This window comes from Mirounga leonina, unplaced genomic scaffold (genome assembly GCF_011800145.1).
Source record: "Mirounga leonina isolate KUSES-001 unplaced genomic scaffold, KU_Mleo_1.0 Mir_128, whole genome shotgun sequence".
Lineage (NCBI taxonomy): Eukaryota > Metazoa > Chordata > Mammalia > Carnivora > Phocidae > Mirounga > Mirounga leonina.
Genome location: NW_023270320.1, coordinates 1,536,230 through 1,551,926, shown reverse-complemented (window position 1 = coordinate 1,551,926; position 15,697 = coordinate 1,536,230). Strand labels below are relative to the sequence as shown.

Genomic DNA, 15,697 nt, shown 5'->3' with positions numbered 1-15,697 from the left:
CTTGGTTATACGTCCTTGGAGTGCATTGGATCATTATTCATTTACCTGCTCTGTCCACTGTGTCATTGTATGTGTACCCTCTGCTGTGGGTTTTCTTGAGGTGAAGTGAGACTAGACATGAATGCGGGCTTGGTTAGTCACATGGGACCTAAGGTCTGTGGAGAATTCATCTCCCACCTCCACAGTGGAGTGAGGGTTTGGGTGGGCCACCAAGAATAGATGGGCTGTACTCCTTCCTTCAGTCACGACAGCTCCAAAAGTTTAAATTTCGTTTTCCTTTCTTAAAATGCACTTTTTAATTAACATATAATGTATTGTTTGTTTCAGGGGTACAAGTCTGTGATTCATCAGTCTTACACAATTCACATCGCTCACCATAGTACATACCCTCCCCAGTGTTTAAAATGTATTTTAGCTTTTTTAATGACAGCTTTATTTTTTATTTATTTATTTTTATTATTTTTTATTCTTATGTTAATCCCCATACATTACATCATTAGTTTTAGATGAAGTGTTCCATGATTCATTGTTTGTGCATAACACCCAGTGCTCCATGCAGAATGTGCCCTCCTCAATACCCACCACCAGGCTAACCCATCCTCCCACCCCCCTCCCCTCTAGAACCCTCAGTTTGTTTTTCAGAGTCCATCGTCTCTCATGGTTCGTCTACCCCTCCGATTTCCCCCACTTCATTCTTCCCCTCCTGCTACCTTCTTCTTCTTTTTTTTTCTTAACATATATTGCATTATTTGTTTCAGAGGTACAGATCTGAGATTCAATAGTCTTGCACAATTCACAGTGCTTACCAGAGCACATACCCTCCCCAGTGTCTATCACCCAGTCCCCCCATCCCTCCCACCCCACCCCCCACTCCAGCAACCCTCAGTTTGTTTCCTGAGATTAAGAATTCCTCATATCAGTGAGGTCATATGATACATGTCTTTCTCTGTTTGACTTATTTCGCTCAACATAATACCGTCCAGTTCCATCCACGTCGTTGCAAATGGCAAGATCTCATTCCTTTTGATGGCTGCATAATATTCCATTGTATATATATACCACCTCTTCTTTATCCATTCATCTGTCGATGGACATCTTGGCTCTTTCCACAGTTTGGCTATTGTGGACATTGCTGCTATAAACATCAGGGTGCACATACCCTTTTGGATCCCTACTTTTGTATTTTTGGGGTAAATACCCAGTAGTGCAATTGCTGGATCATATGGTAGCTCTATTTTCAACTTTTTGAGGAACCTCCATACTGTTTTCCAGAGTGGCTGCACCAGCTTGCATTCCCACCAACAGTGTAGGAGGGTTCCCCTTTCTCCGCATCCCTGCCAACATCTGTCGTTTCCTGACTTGTTAATTTTAGCCATTCTGAGTGGTGTGAGGTGGTATCGCATTGAGGTTTTGATTTGGATTTCCCTAATGCTGAGCGATATTGAGCACTTTTTCATGTGTCCGTTGGCCATTTGGATGTCTTCTTTGGAAAAATGTCTGTTCATGTCTTCTGCCCATTTCTTGATTGGATTCTTTGTTCTTTGGGTGTTGAGTTTGATGAGTTCTTTATAGATTTTGGATACTAGCCCTTTATCTGATATGTCATTTGCAAATATCTTCTCCCATTCTGTCAGTTGTCTTTTGGTTTTGTTGACTGTTTCCTTTGCTGTGCAAAAGCTTTTTATCTTGATGAAGTCCCAATAGTTCATTTTTGCCCTTGCTTCCCTTGCCTTTGGTGATGTTTCTAGGAAGAAGTTGCTTCGGCTGAGGTCAAAGAGGTTGCCTGTGTTCTCCTTTAGGATTTTGATGGACTCCTGTCTCACGTTTAGGTCTTTCAACCATTTGGAGTCTATTTTTGTGTGTGGTGTAAGGAAATGGTCCAGTTTCATTCTTCTGCATGTGGCTATCCAATTTTCCCAACACCATTTGTTGAAAAGACTGTCTTTTTTTCCATTGGACATTCTTTCCTGCTTTGTCAAAGATGAGTTGATCATAGAGTTGAGGGTCCGTTTCTGGGCTCTCTATTCTGTTCCATTGATCTATGTGTCTGTTTTTGTGCCAGTACCATACTGTCTTGATGATGACAGCTTTGTAATAGAGCTGGAAGTCCGGAATTGTGATGCCGCCAGCTTTGCTTTTCTTTTTCAACATTCCTCTGGTTATGCGGGGTCTTTTCTGGTTCCATACAAATTTTAGGATTATTTGTTCCATTTCTTTGAAAAAAGTGGATGATATTTTGATGGGGATTGCATTGAATGTGTAGATTGCTCTAGGTAGCATTGACATCTTTACAATATTTGTTCTTCCAGTCCATGAGCATGGAACGTTTTTCCATTTCTTTGTGTCTTCCTCAATTTCTTTCATGAGTATTTTATAATTTTCTGAGTACAGATCCTTTGCCTCTTTGGTTAGATTTATTCCTAGGTATCTTATGGTTTTGGGTGCAATTGTAAATGGGATCGACTCCTTAATTTCTCTTTCTTCTGTCTTGTTGTTCGTGTATAGGAATGCCACTGACTTCTGTGCATTGATTTTATATCCTGCCACTTGACTGAATTCCTGTATGAGTTCTAGCAGTTTTGGGGTGGAGTCTTTTGGGTTTTCCACATAAAGTATCATATCATCTGCAAAGAATGAGAGTTTGACTTCTTCTTTGCCCATTTGGATGCCTTTGATTTCTTTTTGTTGTTTGATTGCTGTGGCTAGGACTTCCAATACCATGTTGAATAGCAGTGGTGATAGTGGACATCCCTGCCGCGTTCCTGACCTTAGGGGGAAAGCTCTCAGTTTTTCCCCATTGAGAATGATATTCGCTGTAGGTTTTTCATAGATGGCTTTTATGATATTGAGGTATGTACCCTCTATGCCTATACTCTGAAGAGTTTTGATCAAGAAAGGATGCTGTACTTTGTCAGAAGCTTTTTCTGCATCTATTGAGAGGATCATATGATTCTCGTCTTTCTTTTGTTAATGTATTGTATCACATTGATTGGTTTGCAGATGTTGAACCAACCTTGCAGCCCAGGGATAAATCCCACTTGGTCGTGGTGAATAATCCTTTTAATGTACTGTTGGATCCTATTGGCTAGTATTTTGGTGAGAATTTTTGCATCCGTGTTCATCAGGGATATTGGTCTATAATTCTCCTTTTTGATGGAGTCTCTGTCTGGTTTTGGGATCAAGGTAATGCTGGCCTCATAAAATGAGTTTGGAAGTTTTCCTTCCATTTCTACTTTTTGGAACAGTTCCAGAAGAATAGGTATTAATTCTTCTTGAAATGTTTGGTAGAATTCCCCTGGGAAGCCATCTGGCCCTGGGCTTTTGTTGGGAGATTTTTGATGACGCTTCAATTTCCTTAGTGGTTATAGGTCTGTTCAGGTTTTCTATTTCTTCCTGGTTCAGTTTTGGTAGTTGATACATCTCTAGGAATGCATCCATTTCTTCCAGGTTATCTAATTTGCTGGCATAGAGTTGCTCATAATATGTTCTTATAATTGTTTGTATTTCTTTGGTGTTGGTTGTGATCTCTCCTCTTTCATTCATGATTTTGTTGATTTGGGTCCTTTCTCTTTTCTTTTTGATAAGTCTGGCCAGGGGTTTATCAATCTTGTTAATTCTTTCAAAGAACCAGCTCCTAGTTTCGTTGATCTGTTCTACTGTTCTTTTAGTTTCTATTTCATTGATTTCTGCTCTGATCTTTATTATTTCTCTTCCCCTGCTGGGTTTAGGCTTTATTTGCTGTTCTTTCTCCAGCTCCTTTAGGTGTAGGGTTAGGTTGTGTACTTGAGACCTTTCTTGTTTCTTGAGAAAGGCTTGTATTGCTATATACTTTCCTCTTAGGACTGCCTTTGCTGCATCCCAAAGATTTTGAATAGTTGTGTTTTCATTTTCATTGGTTTCCATGTATTTTTTTAATTCTTCTTTAATTTCCTGGTTGACCCATTCATTCTTCAGTAGGATGCTCTTTAGCCTCCATGTATTTGAGTTCTTTCCGACTTTCCTCTTGTGATTGAGTTCTAGTTTCAAAGCATTGTGGTCTGAAAATAGGCAGGGAATGATGCCAATCTTTTGGTACCGGTTGAGACCTGATTTATGACCTAGGATGTGATCTATTCTGGAGAATGTTCCATGGGGACTAGAGAAGAATGTGTATTCCGTTGCTTTGGGATGGAATGTTCTGAATATGTCTGTGAAGTCCATTTGGTCCAGTGTGTCATTTAAAGTCTTTATTTCCTTGTTAATCTTTTGCTTAGACGATCTGTCCATTTCAGTGAGGGGGGTGTTAAAGTCCCCCACTATCATTGTATTGTTGTTGATGTGTTTCTTTGCTTTTGTTATTAATTGCCTTATATAATTGGCTGCTCCCATGTTAGGGGCATAGATATTTACAATTGTTAGATCTTCTTGTTGGATAGACCCTTTAAGTAGGATATAATGTCCTTCCTCATCTCTTATTACAGTCTTTGGTTTAAAATCTAATTTGTCTGATACAAGGATTGCCACCCCAGCTTTCTTTTGGTGTCCATTAGCATGGTAATTGGTTTTCCACCCCCTCACTTTCAATCTGGGGGTGTCTTTGGTTCTAAAATGAGGCTCTTGCAGACAGCATATCTATGGGTCTTGTTTTTAATCCAGTCTGATAGGCTGTGTCTTTTGATTGGGGTATTTAGCCCATTTACATTCAGGGTAACTATTGAAAGATAGGAATTTAGTGCCATTGTATTGCCTGTAAGGTGACTGTTACCATATATTGTCTGTGTTCCTTTCTGGTCTATGTTGCTTTTAGGGTCTCTCTTTGCCTAGAGGACCCCTTTCAGGATTTCTTCTAGGGCTGGTTTTGTGTTTGCAAATTCCTTTAGTTTTTGTTTGTCCTGGAAGCTTTTTATCTCTCCTTCTATTTTCAATGACAGCCTAGCTGGATAGAGTATTCTTGGCTGCATATTTTTCTCATTTAGTGCCCTGAATATATCCTGCCAGTCCTTTCTGGCCTGCCAGGTCTCTGTGGATAGGTCTGTTGCCAATCTAATGTTTCTACCATTGTAGGTTACATATCTCTTCTCCCGAGCTGCTTTCAGGATTTTCTCTTTGTCTATGGGACTCGTAAGTTCTACTATTAGATGTCGGGGTGTTGACCTATTTTTATTGATTTTGAGAGGGGTTCTCTGTGCTTCCTGGATTTTGATGCCTGTTTCCTTCCCCAAATTAGGGAAGTTCTCTGCTATAATTTGCTCCATTATACCTTCTGCCCCCCCTCTCTTTCTTCTTCTTCTGGGATCCCAATTATTCTAATGTTGTTTCGTCTTATGGTATTGCTTATCTCTCGAATTCTGCCCTCATGATCCAGTAGTTGTTTATCTCTCTTTTTCTCAGCTTCTTTATTTTCCATCATTTGGTCTTCTATATCACTGATTCTGTCTTCTGCCTCATTTATCCTAGCAGTTAGCGCCCCCATATTTGATTGCACCTCATTAATAGCCTTTTTGATTTCTACTTTGTTAGATTTTAGTTCTTTTACTTCTCCAGAAAGGGTTTCTCTAATAACTTCCACATTTTTTTCAAGCCCAGCTAGTATCTTTAAAGTGATGATTCTGAACTCTAGATCTGACATCGTACTAATGTCCGTATTGAGTAGGTCCCTGGCAGTTGATACTACCTCTTGTTCTTTTTGTTGAGGTGATTTTTTTCCATCTTGTCATTTTGTGCAGAGAAGAATAGATTAATGAGAGAACAAAATGCTAGCAGAGTAACAACATCCCCAGAAAATATACTCTAAACAAATCAGAAAAGACCTGAAGCAGTGGGAAAAGAAAGGGAAAGAGAGAAAAAAGAAAAAGAAAAAAAAGAAAAAGATAAAGATAAAAACAAACAAAAACAAACAAAACAAAACCACAACAACCAAAAAAACCAGAATGTGATCAAATATGATCTATATGGTATATAGATCAGTGCCACACACTAGATTTGGGGTGTATTTTGGTCTGTTAGAAGAAAGTGCCTCCCAAAATTTTAAAGAAAGAAAAACTTATATATGTACAAAAATAAGGGTTGATATGATGAAGGGATGGAATATGAGTGTAAAGATGGAAATTATAAAAAATTTTATAAAAGGAATTGATAAGAAGTTGTTTGAAAAAAGAAAGAAGGGGATTTAAAAAAAAAAAGAAAAAAAAAGGGAGAGAATGTGATCAGGCAGGGGAGTAGAAAAAACCATATACTAGAGATTTAGGGTATATTTTGATCTGTTAGAAGAAACTATCTCAAAATTTTAAAGAGAACAACTTATATATAAATGCCAAAAATATGGGTAACTACTATGAAAGGATAGAATATGACTCTAAAAATGAAAAATAAAAATGTTTTTTAAAAGGATTGATAAGATGTTGGTTGAAAAAGGGAAAAAGAAAAATTAAAAAAAAAAAAAACATTTAAAAAAAATTAACCTTGAAAGACTAAAGAATCATGGTAAAAAAGCCATGAATTCTATGTGCAGTATTCCCCTAGTGCCGGAGTTCTGCCGTTCTCATTGATCGGTAAACTTGGTCTTGGCTGGCTGTTCTCTCTGATCTTCTGGGGGAGGGGCCTGTTGCCGTGGTTCCCAAATGTCTTTGCCGGAGGCGGAATTGCCCTGCCCTTGCCCTTGCCCTGTCCGGGCTAAGTAATTTGCTCGGGTTGCTCTCCAGAGCTTTTGTTCTCTGCGAGCTTTCCGTACAGCTTTGGAGGCAGAGAGTGAAAATGGCGGCCTCCCAATCTCCACCCCGGAGGAGCCGAGAACTCGGGGCCCCGCTCCTCAGTGAGCCCCCAGAGAAAAGCCGTCAGTCACTCCCGTCTCCCCGGTCTCCGGCTGCACTCCGTGCTCACCCGGCCTGTGACCGCGTGTTTCTATCTCTGGTACCCGACCCCGGGTGGAGTCTCCAAACCCAGCAGATCCCTGCGGTGCACTCCCGCGCGGCTACTCCCGGGGGAGGAAGGTGAGTCTCCCCGGATCTGCCGCTTGTTGGGTCCCTGCTGGAGGAGCAGTGGCCCGACGGTGCCGCGGATCCCGGTTTATGGCGACCCCGAGCTGAGAGCCCGCGCCTCGGCTCCGCCTCTGCAGCCGGCTTCCCTGCTCCGTTACCTGGGAGCTCTGCCACACTCAGGCACCCCCGGTCTTTCTGTGACCCCGAGGGTCTTGAGACCACACTGTCCCGGAGGGTTCCACACCCCGCTTAGCCACCAGAGTGACGTCCCTCAGTGGAGCAGACTTTTAAAAGTTCCGATTTTGTGCTCCGCGGCTCTATCACTTGCCAGAAGCGGCCGACGGAGGCCCCTCCCCCGCCGTCTATCCTCCCGAATATCGCCTCGGATTCACTTCTCCGCACGTCCTACCTTCCAGAAAGCGGTCGCTTTTCTGATGAGAGAGTTGTCACTATTCTTTTCTTCGATCTCCTGTTGAGTTTGTAGGTGTTCAGAATGGTTTGATCCCTATCCAGCTGAATTCCTGAGAGGAGACGAAATCCAGGTCTCCTACTCCTCCACCATCTTGCTCTGCCCCCCTTAATGACAGCTTTATTGAGATATATTGCACATACCAAAAAAACTCAAAAGTTTGAAGCGTGCAATTCAATGATATTTAGTATATTCACAGAGTTGTGCAGTCATCACCACTACCCAATTCTAGAACATTTTCATTACCCCACAAGAAACCCTGTACTCACTACCAGTCACTCACTGTTCTCCACGACCCCCCCAGCCCCGGGCAACCCCTCATCTACTTTCTGTCTCTGTAGATTTACCTATTTTGACATTTCTTATAAATGGAATTATGCCTTTCTCTTTGGTTTCTTTCATGTAGCATATTTTTCAAGGGCCATGTATTGGTGCTTTATTCCTTTTACTGCTGAATAATACTCTATTTTATGAATGTACCACTTTTTAGATATATTCATCAGTTGATGAGCATTTGACTTATTTCCATTCTTTGGCTAGTATGAATAAAGATTCCATGTATATTTGTGTACAAGTTTTTGTGTGAACATCTGTTTTCAGTTCTCTTGGGTATAGGAGTAGAATTGTCCAGTGATTTCTTTTTTCTTTTTTTTTTCCTAAGATTTTACTTATTTATTTAGAGGGCGAGCATGAGTGGAGGGAGGGGGAGAGGGAGAGAGAGAATCCCAAGCAGACTCCATGCTGAGCATAGAGCCAGATGCAGGGCTTGATCTTGCCTGAGCCAAAATCAAGAGTTGGATACTTAACTGACTGAGCCATCCAGGCATCCCATCCAGTGATATCTTTTTAACTAATGTTTTACTATGATATTTCATGGAGAGGGGCAGGTAGACCACGTAATATATACGAAATAAACATGCATCTATTTTTGTATTACTCCCATAAAGGCCAACAGAAGAATCACCAGGAATTTCCTGAATACGTTTACTGCATATTTTTTCCTCTTCTACTTACATGTAGTTCATATTATGTTTTTTTTTTATAACCCCTCACTCAGGAGAGAAGCTGCTTTTCCCTTCGAGACATCATCTTCAGCTGGCCCCAGTGGCTCTTCATTCTGATGCTGGAAAGCATTTGGCTGGGCTTGACATTCTTCTTGCCTGTTCCTGGATGTCCTACGTAAGTGAGCCCACGGAGGTAATCCCTTTTTGCATGTCCTTTTCTGCCAAGTCAGAGCTTCTGGGGTGAGAGCTTGCAGATTTCCCGAGGGAGAGGAACTTGCTTTCACTCTTTGTTCTCCTTTGAGGCATTATGTGTATGGGTGAGGAGTTTGGTGTATGTCCAGAGGAATGTCTCCGTGAGGCTTTTTCCGGGTCTGTTTGAAGGGAAGTTGGGCTGCCCACCTTAGCTTGTGGGGAGTAGTCAAGTCAGAAGAGCATCGGTGAGGAGTGCATGGCGCCGAGGGGTCTCCGTGTTTGAGGCTCCTCGTTGGGCTGCAACAGTTGCCAGGATAAGCCTTATTCCCGCTGAAGTCTTGTCAATTAAGTACGTGTTTTCACTTCCCCAGTGGTTATCTCGGCCCTGGTGGCATTGGAGATTTGGGGAAGTATCCAAATTGTACCGGAGGAGCTGCTGGCTACATTGACCGCCTGCTTCTGGGTGATGACCACATTTACCAGCATCCTTCTTCGGCCGTGAGTGAGCCTCGCTTGCACTTTGAGCTAGACCCATGGGAGCTCTGACATGAAGGAAAACAGAAAGGGCTGGCCAACTGGAGACTGTCCATTTAACAAACTATGATGGGACCTAATTTTTATTTCAAGTTTGCTGATTTAGGAAATGTAATGTTTATTATGGGGCCGTGTGTATCCATTACTTTGGATTTGAAAGTGCAAATGCAGTGGATCAAGCATGTGGCGGTGTGCTTTTCCCTGTGGCTCAGGTCAGACTTCCTGGCCACAGACTCTGAGGCTGAGATTCGTGTGCAGGAAGCTTATCAGGCCGTCCTTTTGGGATCAGCCCCTGCTGGGGATCAGAGGAAGCAGGAATGGGCAGAAAGGGTAGCTGGACTGACTGGTAGTCACACAAGGCCTTAGCTCATCTCCTGGGGGGCTAGACTGGTGCTTTAGAGTTGTTCTGAATTGGAGTGAGGGATCTGGCCATTGGATGTGGACTGCCCCCAGTAGGGGAGTGGGACTCCTGGAGAGGCAGCTCTCTTTAGTCAAGGACAGATCCAGAAAAGGGACTTGGCTGAGAGCTTTTGGCCATTAATATTTCTGCTAGCTCAGGGAATGAATACTTTCGTCCAGAGAGGGGTGGGCAGGGGGGTATCAGAGTAATGCACTGTGGGATCCACCACTGTCTGTTGCCAAATTTCTGCAGTTTCTACATGAACGTTTGTTTTATAATAAAATAATACAGATATATTTTTAAATGTTATTTGCCGTAAAGGAAGTTAGAAAGGAACAGCTTTTTTTTTGTTTTTGTTTTTAATATTTTATTTATTTATTTAAGAGAGAGAGAGCAATCGAGAGAGCACAAGCAGGAGGAGGGGCAGAGGGAGAGGGAGAAGCAGGCTCTTGCTGAGCAGGGAGCCTAACACAGGGCTCGATCCCAAGACCCTGATATCATGACCTGAGCTGAAGGCAGATACTTAACCAACTGAGCCACCCAGGTGTCCCAGGAACAGCTTTTTGATGTTACAGTAGGGTTGACCAACCTGACAGTTATGAAGGTATTATGCACAGTGTTGGAACCGGTTAGGGATGCCTCAAATCACTGGCCCCTGAAGTTGAAGTGGCTGCTCTGGGTCATGGCTCATCCCTGGGCTCTGTGTCCCCTTCTGGTATCACACACCCCACACTTTGTTGATTAGAAGTATTCTGCCTGTAATCCCTACAAGTTGTCCATGAATTTCTGCAGCAAAAATGAAAAATATTGAATTCTGGAGTGTATTCAGGTTTGTATTTGATCTCCAAATTGTTTGCATGCATTTCGTGGTCAGTGAGTTCTGCCTTCTTTTTCTGTTTTGTTAAGGTGCTTTATCACACTGAGGTGGCCTATGATCCAGAGGGAATTTTAGGGACCATCAACTCCATTGTGATGGCATTTTTAGGAATTCAGGTATTCGTTCATTTCATTAGGGTGTACATTTTTCTGACAGTTCATGATTATTCATTCATCACTAATTCAAAAACTATTTCATTAAAACAAGTAATTGGAAACATGCCTTCTGTGGTCTAGTAAATTGTTACATGTGACAGATTGTCAGAACTAGATACTGCTAAAATTCAGCACATGGAAATAATTAGGTATAATTCCTATATCTTCTCCCCCCATCCCCAAATTCTCCTTGTTTATATGGCTTATTTTAGCAATGGAGACAGAGTAGTTTCTGGGGAAAAGTTCTCCCTGCTGGGGTGTGCAGAATGTTTGTGTACTGGTGGTGTTGGGAAGTCCCTGTGTCCCCTGTTGTCACATTTATTTCTTTGTGCACACTCTGTATGGTTTCAGGTTATGCATATTGTATGCCAAAGTCAATACAGGTTGTTCTTGGTTTATCTCACAGGCAATTTTGTTAAAATTCTGAGCAGTCTAGATTTTTTTTTCCTCTAAAGTTCTCCTTATTGGTGTTTGAAACTACTATTTGAGCAGAGCTAACTGGGGGGAGGGAAAAGCATGTAAAGCAGCTGATGGAAGGCTCTGATGAAAATATTCATGTCCATGTGGCTTTTGAGTACCTGAAATGTGGGTAGTATGACCAAGGAATGAAATTTTAAATTTCATTTCATTTTAATTAATTTAAATTTAATTTCAAATAGTCTCTGGTGGCTAGTGGCCACCATATTGGGTAGTGCAGGTCTAAGGCATGTAAGTTTTGGCGATTCATATTTAGAAATACTGTTCTATACTCACCTCTGTAGCACTTTATAGTTCACAGTGGGTGCTTTCACATATATTCATTTAATCTCTGCATCTGCAGATCTGCAGGTGTGAATCTGCGCCACGAGAGCAGCCTGGGGTAGGGTTAGGAGTGCAGACCTGAGGCCACACTGGATGGGCTTGAACCCTGCTCTACCACTTTCCAGCTGGGTAGCCTCGGGCATGTTCGTCCCTCTTTGCTCCGGTAGCACCTACTTCAGGAAGGTGTGGAGAGGATTGAATGAGTTCATTCATGTAAAATTCTAAGAACTGGCACATAGAAAACATTCATAAATTTTAGCTTTAGTTACAAATTATGAACATTTTCTTATTCTTTGATGTTTTTCAGAAATTAATTCCTAATTTCAGGGGATTTTAGGCAAAGTCCAGATTGTACTGTTTCTGCCTCTAGTACCACCCTGTCCCGGTCCCTCTTCTGTATTGCTGCCAGACCAGGCCGTCCAGCAGGCCAGTCTGAACTGGTCCCTTCTTACTGTTTTTTTGGGGTGGGGGAGAAGTGACTTTCCTCAGCTCCTTCCCTCGCATGGGAGAAAGCCCGTGCCTCACCAGTGAGACCCGCAAACCTACCTGCCTCCCACCTTCCTGCCCTTCCCAACCCTCTAGCCTGTCTCACTGACCTGCAGCTCAGGGACGCATGCTCTTTCAGCCATTTGACCTGTTTCTGTGCATGCTGTTCCATTCTGCCCAGATGCCCTTCCTGCCCGTAGCCTCAACCGGACGGCACTTCCTCCCTGGCGTCTTGTACCATCCTCCCGAGGAGTTCCCCGTACCTTGGTGGCCAGCCGTCAAGGGCAGGGTGACGTTCCATTCCTCTCGGTAATCCCCGCATCTAGCAGTTTGCCTGGCAGATGAGTTTGTCTGTTGAATGATTAGGACAGTGGATGAACACGAAACACGAATATACTTTAAGCAGTTCTCTTGGTCATCTGTGTTTTCTTCTCCAGGCAGGAAAAATACTCTTATATTACAAGGATCAGACCAAAGACATTCTGATCAGATTCACTGCCTGGTGTTGTTTTCTAGTAAGTAACTGGTGTTCCTCACTAAAATCCCATCCATACGTGTTTCAAAGAAAGAAAATGCTCAGCAGCGCTGGACAGGAGCTGTGACCACAGCACAGGAGTTACATTCTACACCAGAAGAGCAGAGGAGAGGAACACATCTTCACACCTGAACTCTCAGGTTTATTTTCTTAGGCAAATGTCTTTATAACTAAGAGTGTTTGCCGCTGAAAGGCCAGCTGGAATCGTGACGAGATAGTGTGGGTCCCGGTGGGGAGCCAGGCCAGGAAGAGCAGGGTAACAGCTTTCAGAAGTCCGCTTCCAGATCTCCCTGTGACGGAGAGTTGAAAGTTGGGCTGTTCATTTTATCCCTCACGTTTCCTCTCTAATTTATTTACTAGTTTACCTTCGACTCAAGAGAATGCTTTGGAGATTTTTGTTTTGGAGAATATTTTCAGTTATGCATCTTGAAAATAGTTTTCCAGTTAAAAGAATAAAATATAAGACACAATTTTCAGCCCTCCCTAAGGAATTAAATAACACATTTTCCAGTTTTGAAACACAGTTGTTTTTTGAGATAATATAAAAAAACCTAATATCCTTCTCCCCCTTTTGTAGGGGCTTATTTCTGTTGCTTTGACGAAAATTTCTGAAAATGAAGGCTTTATTCCAATAAACAAAAATCTGTGGTAGGTATAGAAAACAGAGTAATTTTAATGTTGGGTCGATCTTGCTGATGCTGGATGCACTCCTCAGGAGCCCTGAAACACCTCATTCGCCTTGCAGGTCCATTTCGTATGTCACCACACTGAGCTCCTTTGCCTTCTTCATCCTGCTTATCCTATACCCCATTGTAGATGTGAAGAGACTGTGGACGGGAACCCCATTCTTCTACCCAGGTAAACAAACCTCTAAGCTTGGAGTTGATTTGAAAGATTATTTATTTGAGAGAGAGAGAGAGCATGTGCATGCAGGGTGGGGAGGGGCAGAAGGAGAGAGGGAGAGACTGAGAGAGAAAATCTCAAGCAGACTCCACACTGAGCGTAGATCCCTCCTCGGGGCCAGATCCCAGGACCCTGTGATCATGACCTGAGCCAAAACCAAGAGTCGGATGCTTAACCGACTGAGCCACCTAGGCGCCCTAGACCCAGTCATTTCAGTGACTCACTTCAGCCCTCCGATTCTAGTGACAGTTACATTTTTCTGACCTCAAGTTTCTGGTCTAGAAAAGAAAAGTTCATGATTTTGGCTCTCCTTATAGATTTACTATTCAAGAATTACATCACTATAAATATGTTCTAATTTTTGTTCTAGCTTATACTTAAGTATTTAAGATATGCGTTACTTATTTTTGGCAGTAGCCAATAATATAAGTGTGTGCTTTTTGTTTTTTTCATTGGACTAAAGTCAAATTTCAAGAATTAAATAGATGATCAGATGTGACTCAGGAAAATATTATTTTCTTTCTCTCTCCTCCAGGAATGAACTCTATTCTAGTGTACGTTGGCCACGAGGTGTTTGAGAACTACTTCCCCTTTCAGTGGAAGCTGCAGGACAACCAGTCACACAAAGAGCATCTAACTCAGAACATAGTCGCCACTGCTATTTGGGTGCTCATTGCCTACATTCTCTATAAAAAGAAGGTTTTTTGGAAAATCTGACAGCTCCAGCTGAAATGTTTTGCTGGCAGACTCTAGTGGGCCTGGGGGGAGTGCTGAAGCAGCCTTTATTAAAGGGAACCATGAATTATAAAATCAGTAGGATGCGTATTTCCCAATGATTGGGGAACATGCTGATGCGCTCTGGCTGTTCATCAGAACTGTGTCTTTGAGACTTAGATGTTTGGAATATAATTGTCTTTTTTCTCCACCTTCTATGTAAATGGATATATTTAGAACTTCATTTTAAGGATTCCTCATTTAACTCTTCAAAAGGAAACTGCCATGGGCATTTTCCTTCTGTGACAGATAAAACAATCTAAAGCCTAATTTTTATTGATCTTGTTTTCCTGTAGCCTGCCTTTCCGAGTGCACACATGCCAACCAAGAAGACCATCATTTCTGTTGTGGCTGATCAGATGGGATGTGTAGCGATGCAGCCTAATATTTTTTGTGGTTAAGTGCAGTATAATATTTCAAGAAAGAGTAATTTCCTTTTCAGATCTGCAAGGCATTGGTGGGTCCAAAAAATGCCTTTCTATTGGCAGGCATTCTCTCCTTTTCCCCATTTGGAAAAGAAGTTAAAATATAGATGTGTTATTCCCAGCCACTCTTGCTTACAGTTACAATACTCACGTACCTGTTCGGCTGTGTACCCACTTGTCTGTCTTTCTCACTGTGTGTGTCTAGACGGTGGCTGGCACCCAGGGCTGTAGTGTGGCAGAGAAAAGCACAGTCTTGCTTGTGACGCCAGCTTTGCTCTCCTTGCCGCGTGAGATGTCTGCCAGTCCCGTGGCCTCCCTGGGCCGCAGTTCCCTCGTCTGTGACATGAGGGAGACAAGTGATGCCTCTCTGGTTCCTTCCAGCTCTTCGGCTCATTGAGGTGGGATACATCAAGAGCTTTTCTGAAATCCTTAGGAAAATAATTTTATTACAGAAAACTCTTCAAAATAAATGATAACGAGAAGGTTAAAAAACCCCACCTGTCATTGGAGTCGGTCTTTTCAGAGTGGCCCTCCACAGTGGAGGCACTTCCCTGTGGGCATCACAAAACTGAGGAAGTAGTCTCTCAGGAGCGAAGACAGGAGAACATGCAAAGAGAAGCAGCGCTCCTCATAGGACGCGTCATCATGCTTGACGACCTTTCCGTGAGAACTCTGTATGCAGCACAGGCGGAACGTTGTACGTGGGCTGAAACCCTTCCGCGCTGACACGGGGCCACCTGCACGTGGCTTCAGCCGTCACCACAGCACCGACGACTCTCTGGCCTGTGTGGGCCTCGGCCCCGAACCCTCAGCCCCACGCGTCCTTGCCCGCGGGACCCTCCGCGCAGACACCCGCCGGCACGCCGGCACCCCGTCTTGCCGCCTCTCTTCCCAAATTCAGACTTTCCCTCTGCATTCTCCTAGCTCCGTGAACGGCTCCTTCTCTGTCTCTGGCTGTGAAACCTTTCACTCACCTCACCCCCTCCATGCCCCCTTTTCCATGCTTCCACCTGAAGCTCCTGCCTTCTCGCTGCCGCGGCCTTGTCGCCCTAGTCCGGCCTCCGCCCCTCAGTCCTTCCTCTGAGAAGTCACTACCCGTCGCCTCCAGGTTAAGCTTTATGCAGCAAGAGCTCGGGTAAGAGCCCCTCCATACAAAAGCTTCCCTCAAAGTTACGTAATAACCACC

General features: G+C 43.1%; 1 protein-coding gene across 7 annotated transcripts in view; it reads left to right on the top strand.

Annotated features, from left to right (window-relative positions):
• Window positions 1–14,588, top strand: part of HGSNAT (heparan-alpha-glucosaminide N-acetyltransferase) — a 50,946-nt gene extending 36,358 nt beyond the window's left edge. For 4 of the 7 annotated variants that reach the window (XM_035003903.1, XM_035003905.1, XM_035003906.1 and 1 more), the window contains 7 exons: window positions 8,483–8,604; window positions 8,993–9,119; window positions 10,462–10,548; window positions 12,312–12,389; window positions 12,987–13,057; window positions 13,155–13,267; window positions 13,848–14,588. In XM_035003903.1, the coding sequence (XP_034859794.1) occupies window positions 8,483–8,604; window positions 8,993–9,119; window positions 10,462–10,548; window positions 12,312–12,389; window positions 12,987–13,057; window positions 13,155–13,267; window positions 13,848–14,029 (780 nt within the window). In that variant the 3' untranslated portion in view covers window positions 14,030–14,588. Of the gene's footprint in view, window positions 1–8,482; window positions 8,605–8,992; window positions 9,120–10,461; window positions 10,549–12,055; window positions 12,184–12,311; window positions 12,390–12,443; window positions 12,948–12,986; window positions 13,058–13,154; window positions 13,268–13,847 lie in introns of those variants that run through there. The other 3 variants (XM_035003904.1, XM_035003908.1, XM_035003909.1) reach the window with 3 other exon arrangements.
• Window positions 14,589–15,697: the final 1,109 nt, after the last annotated feature.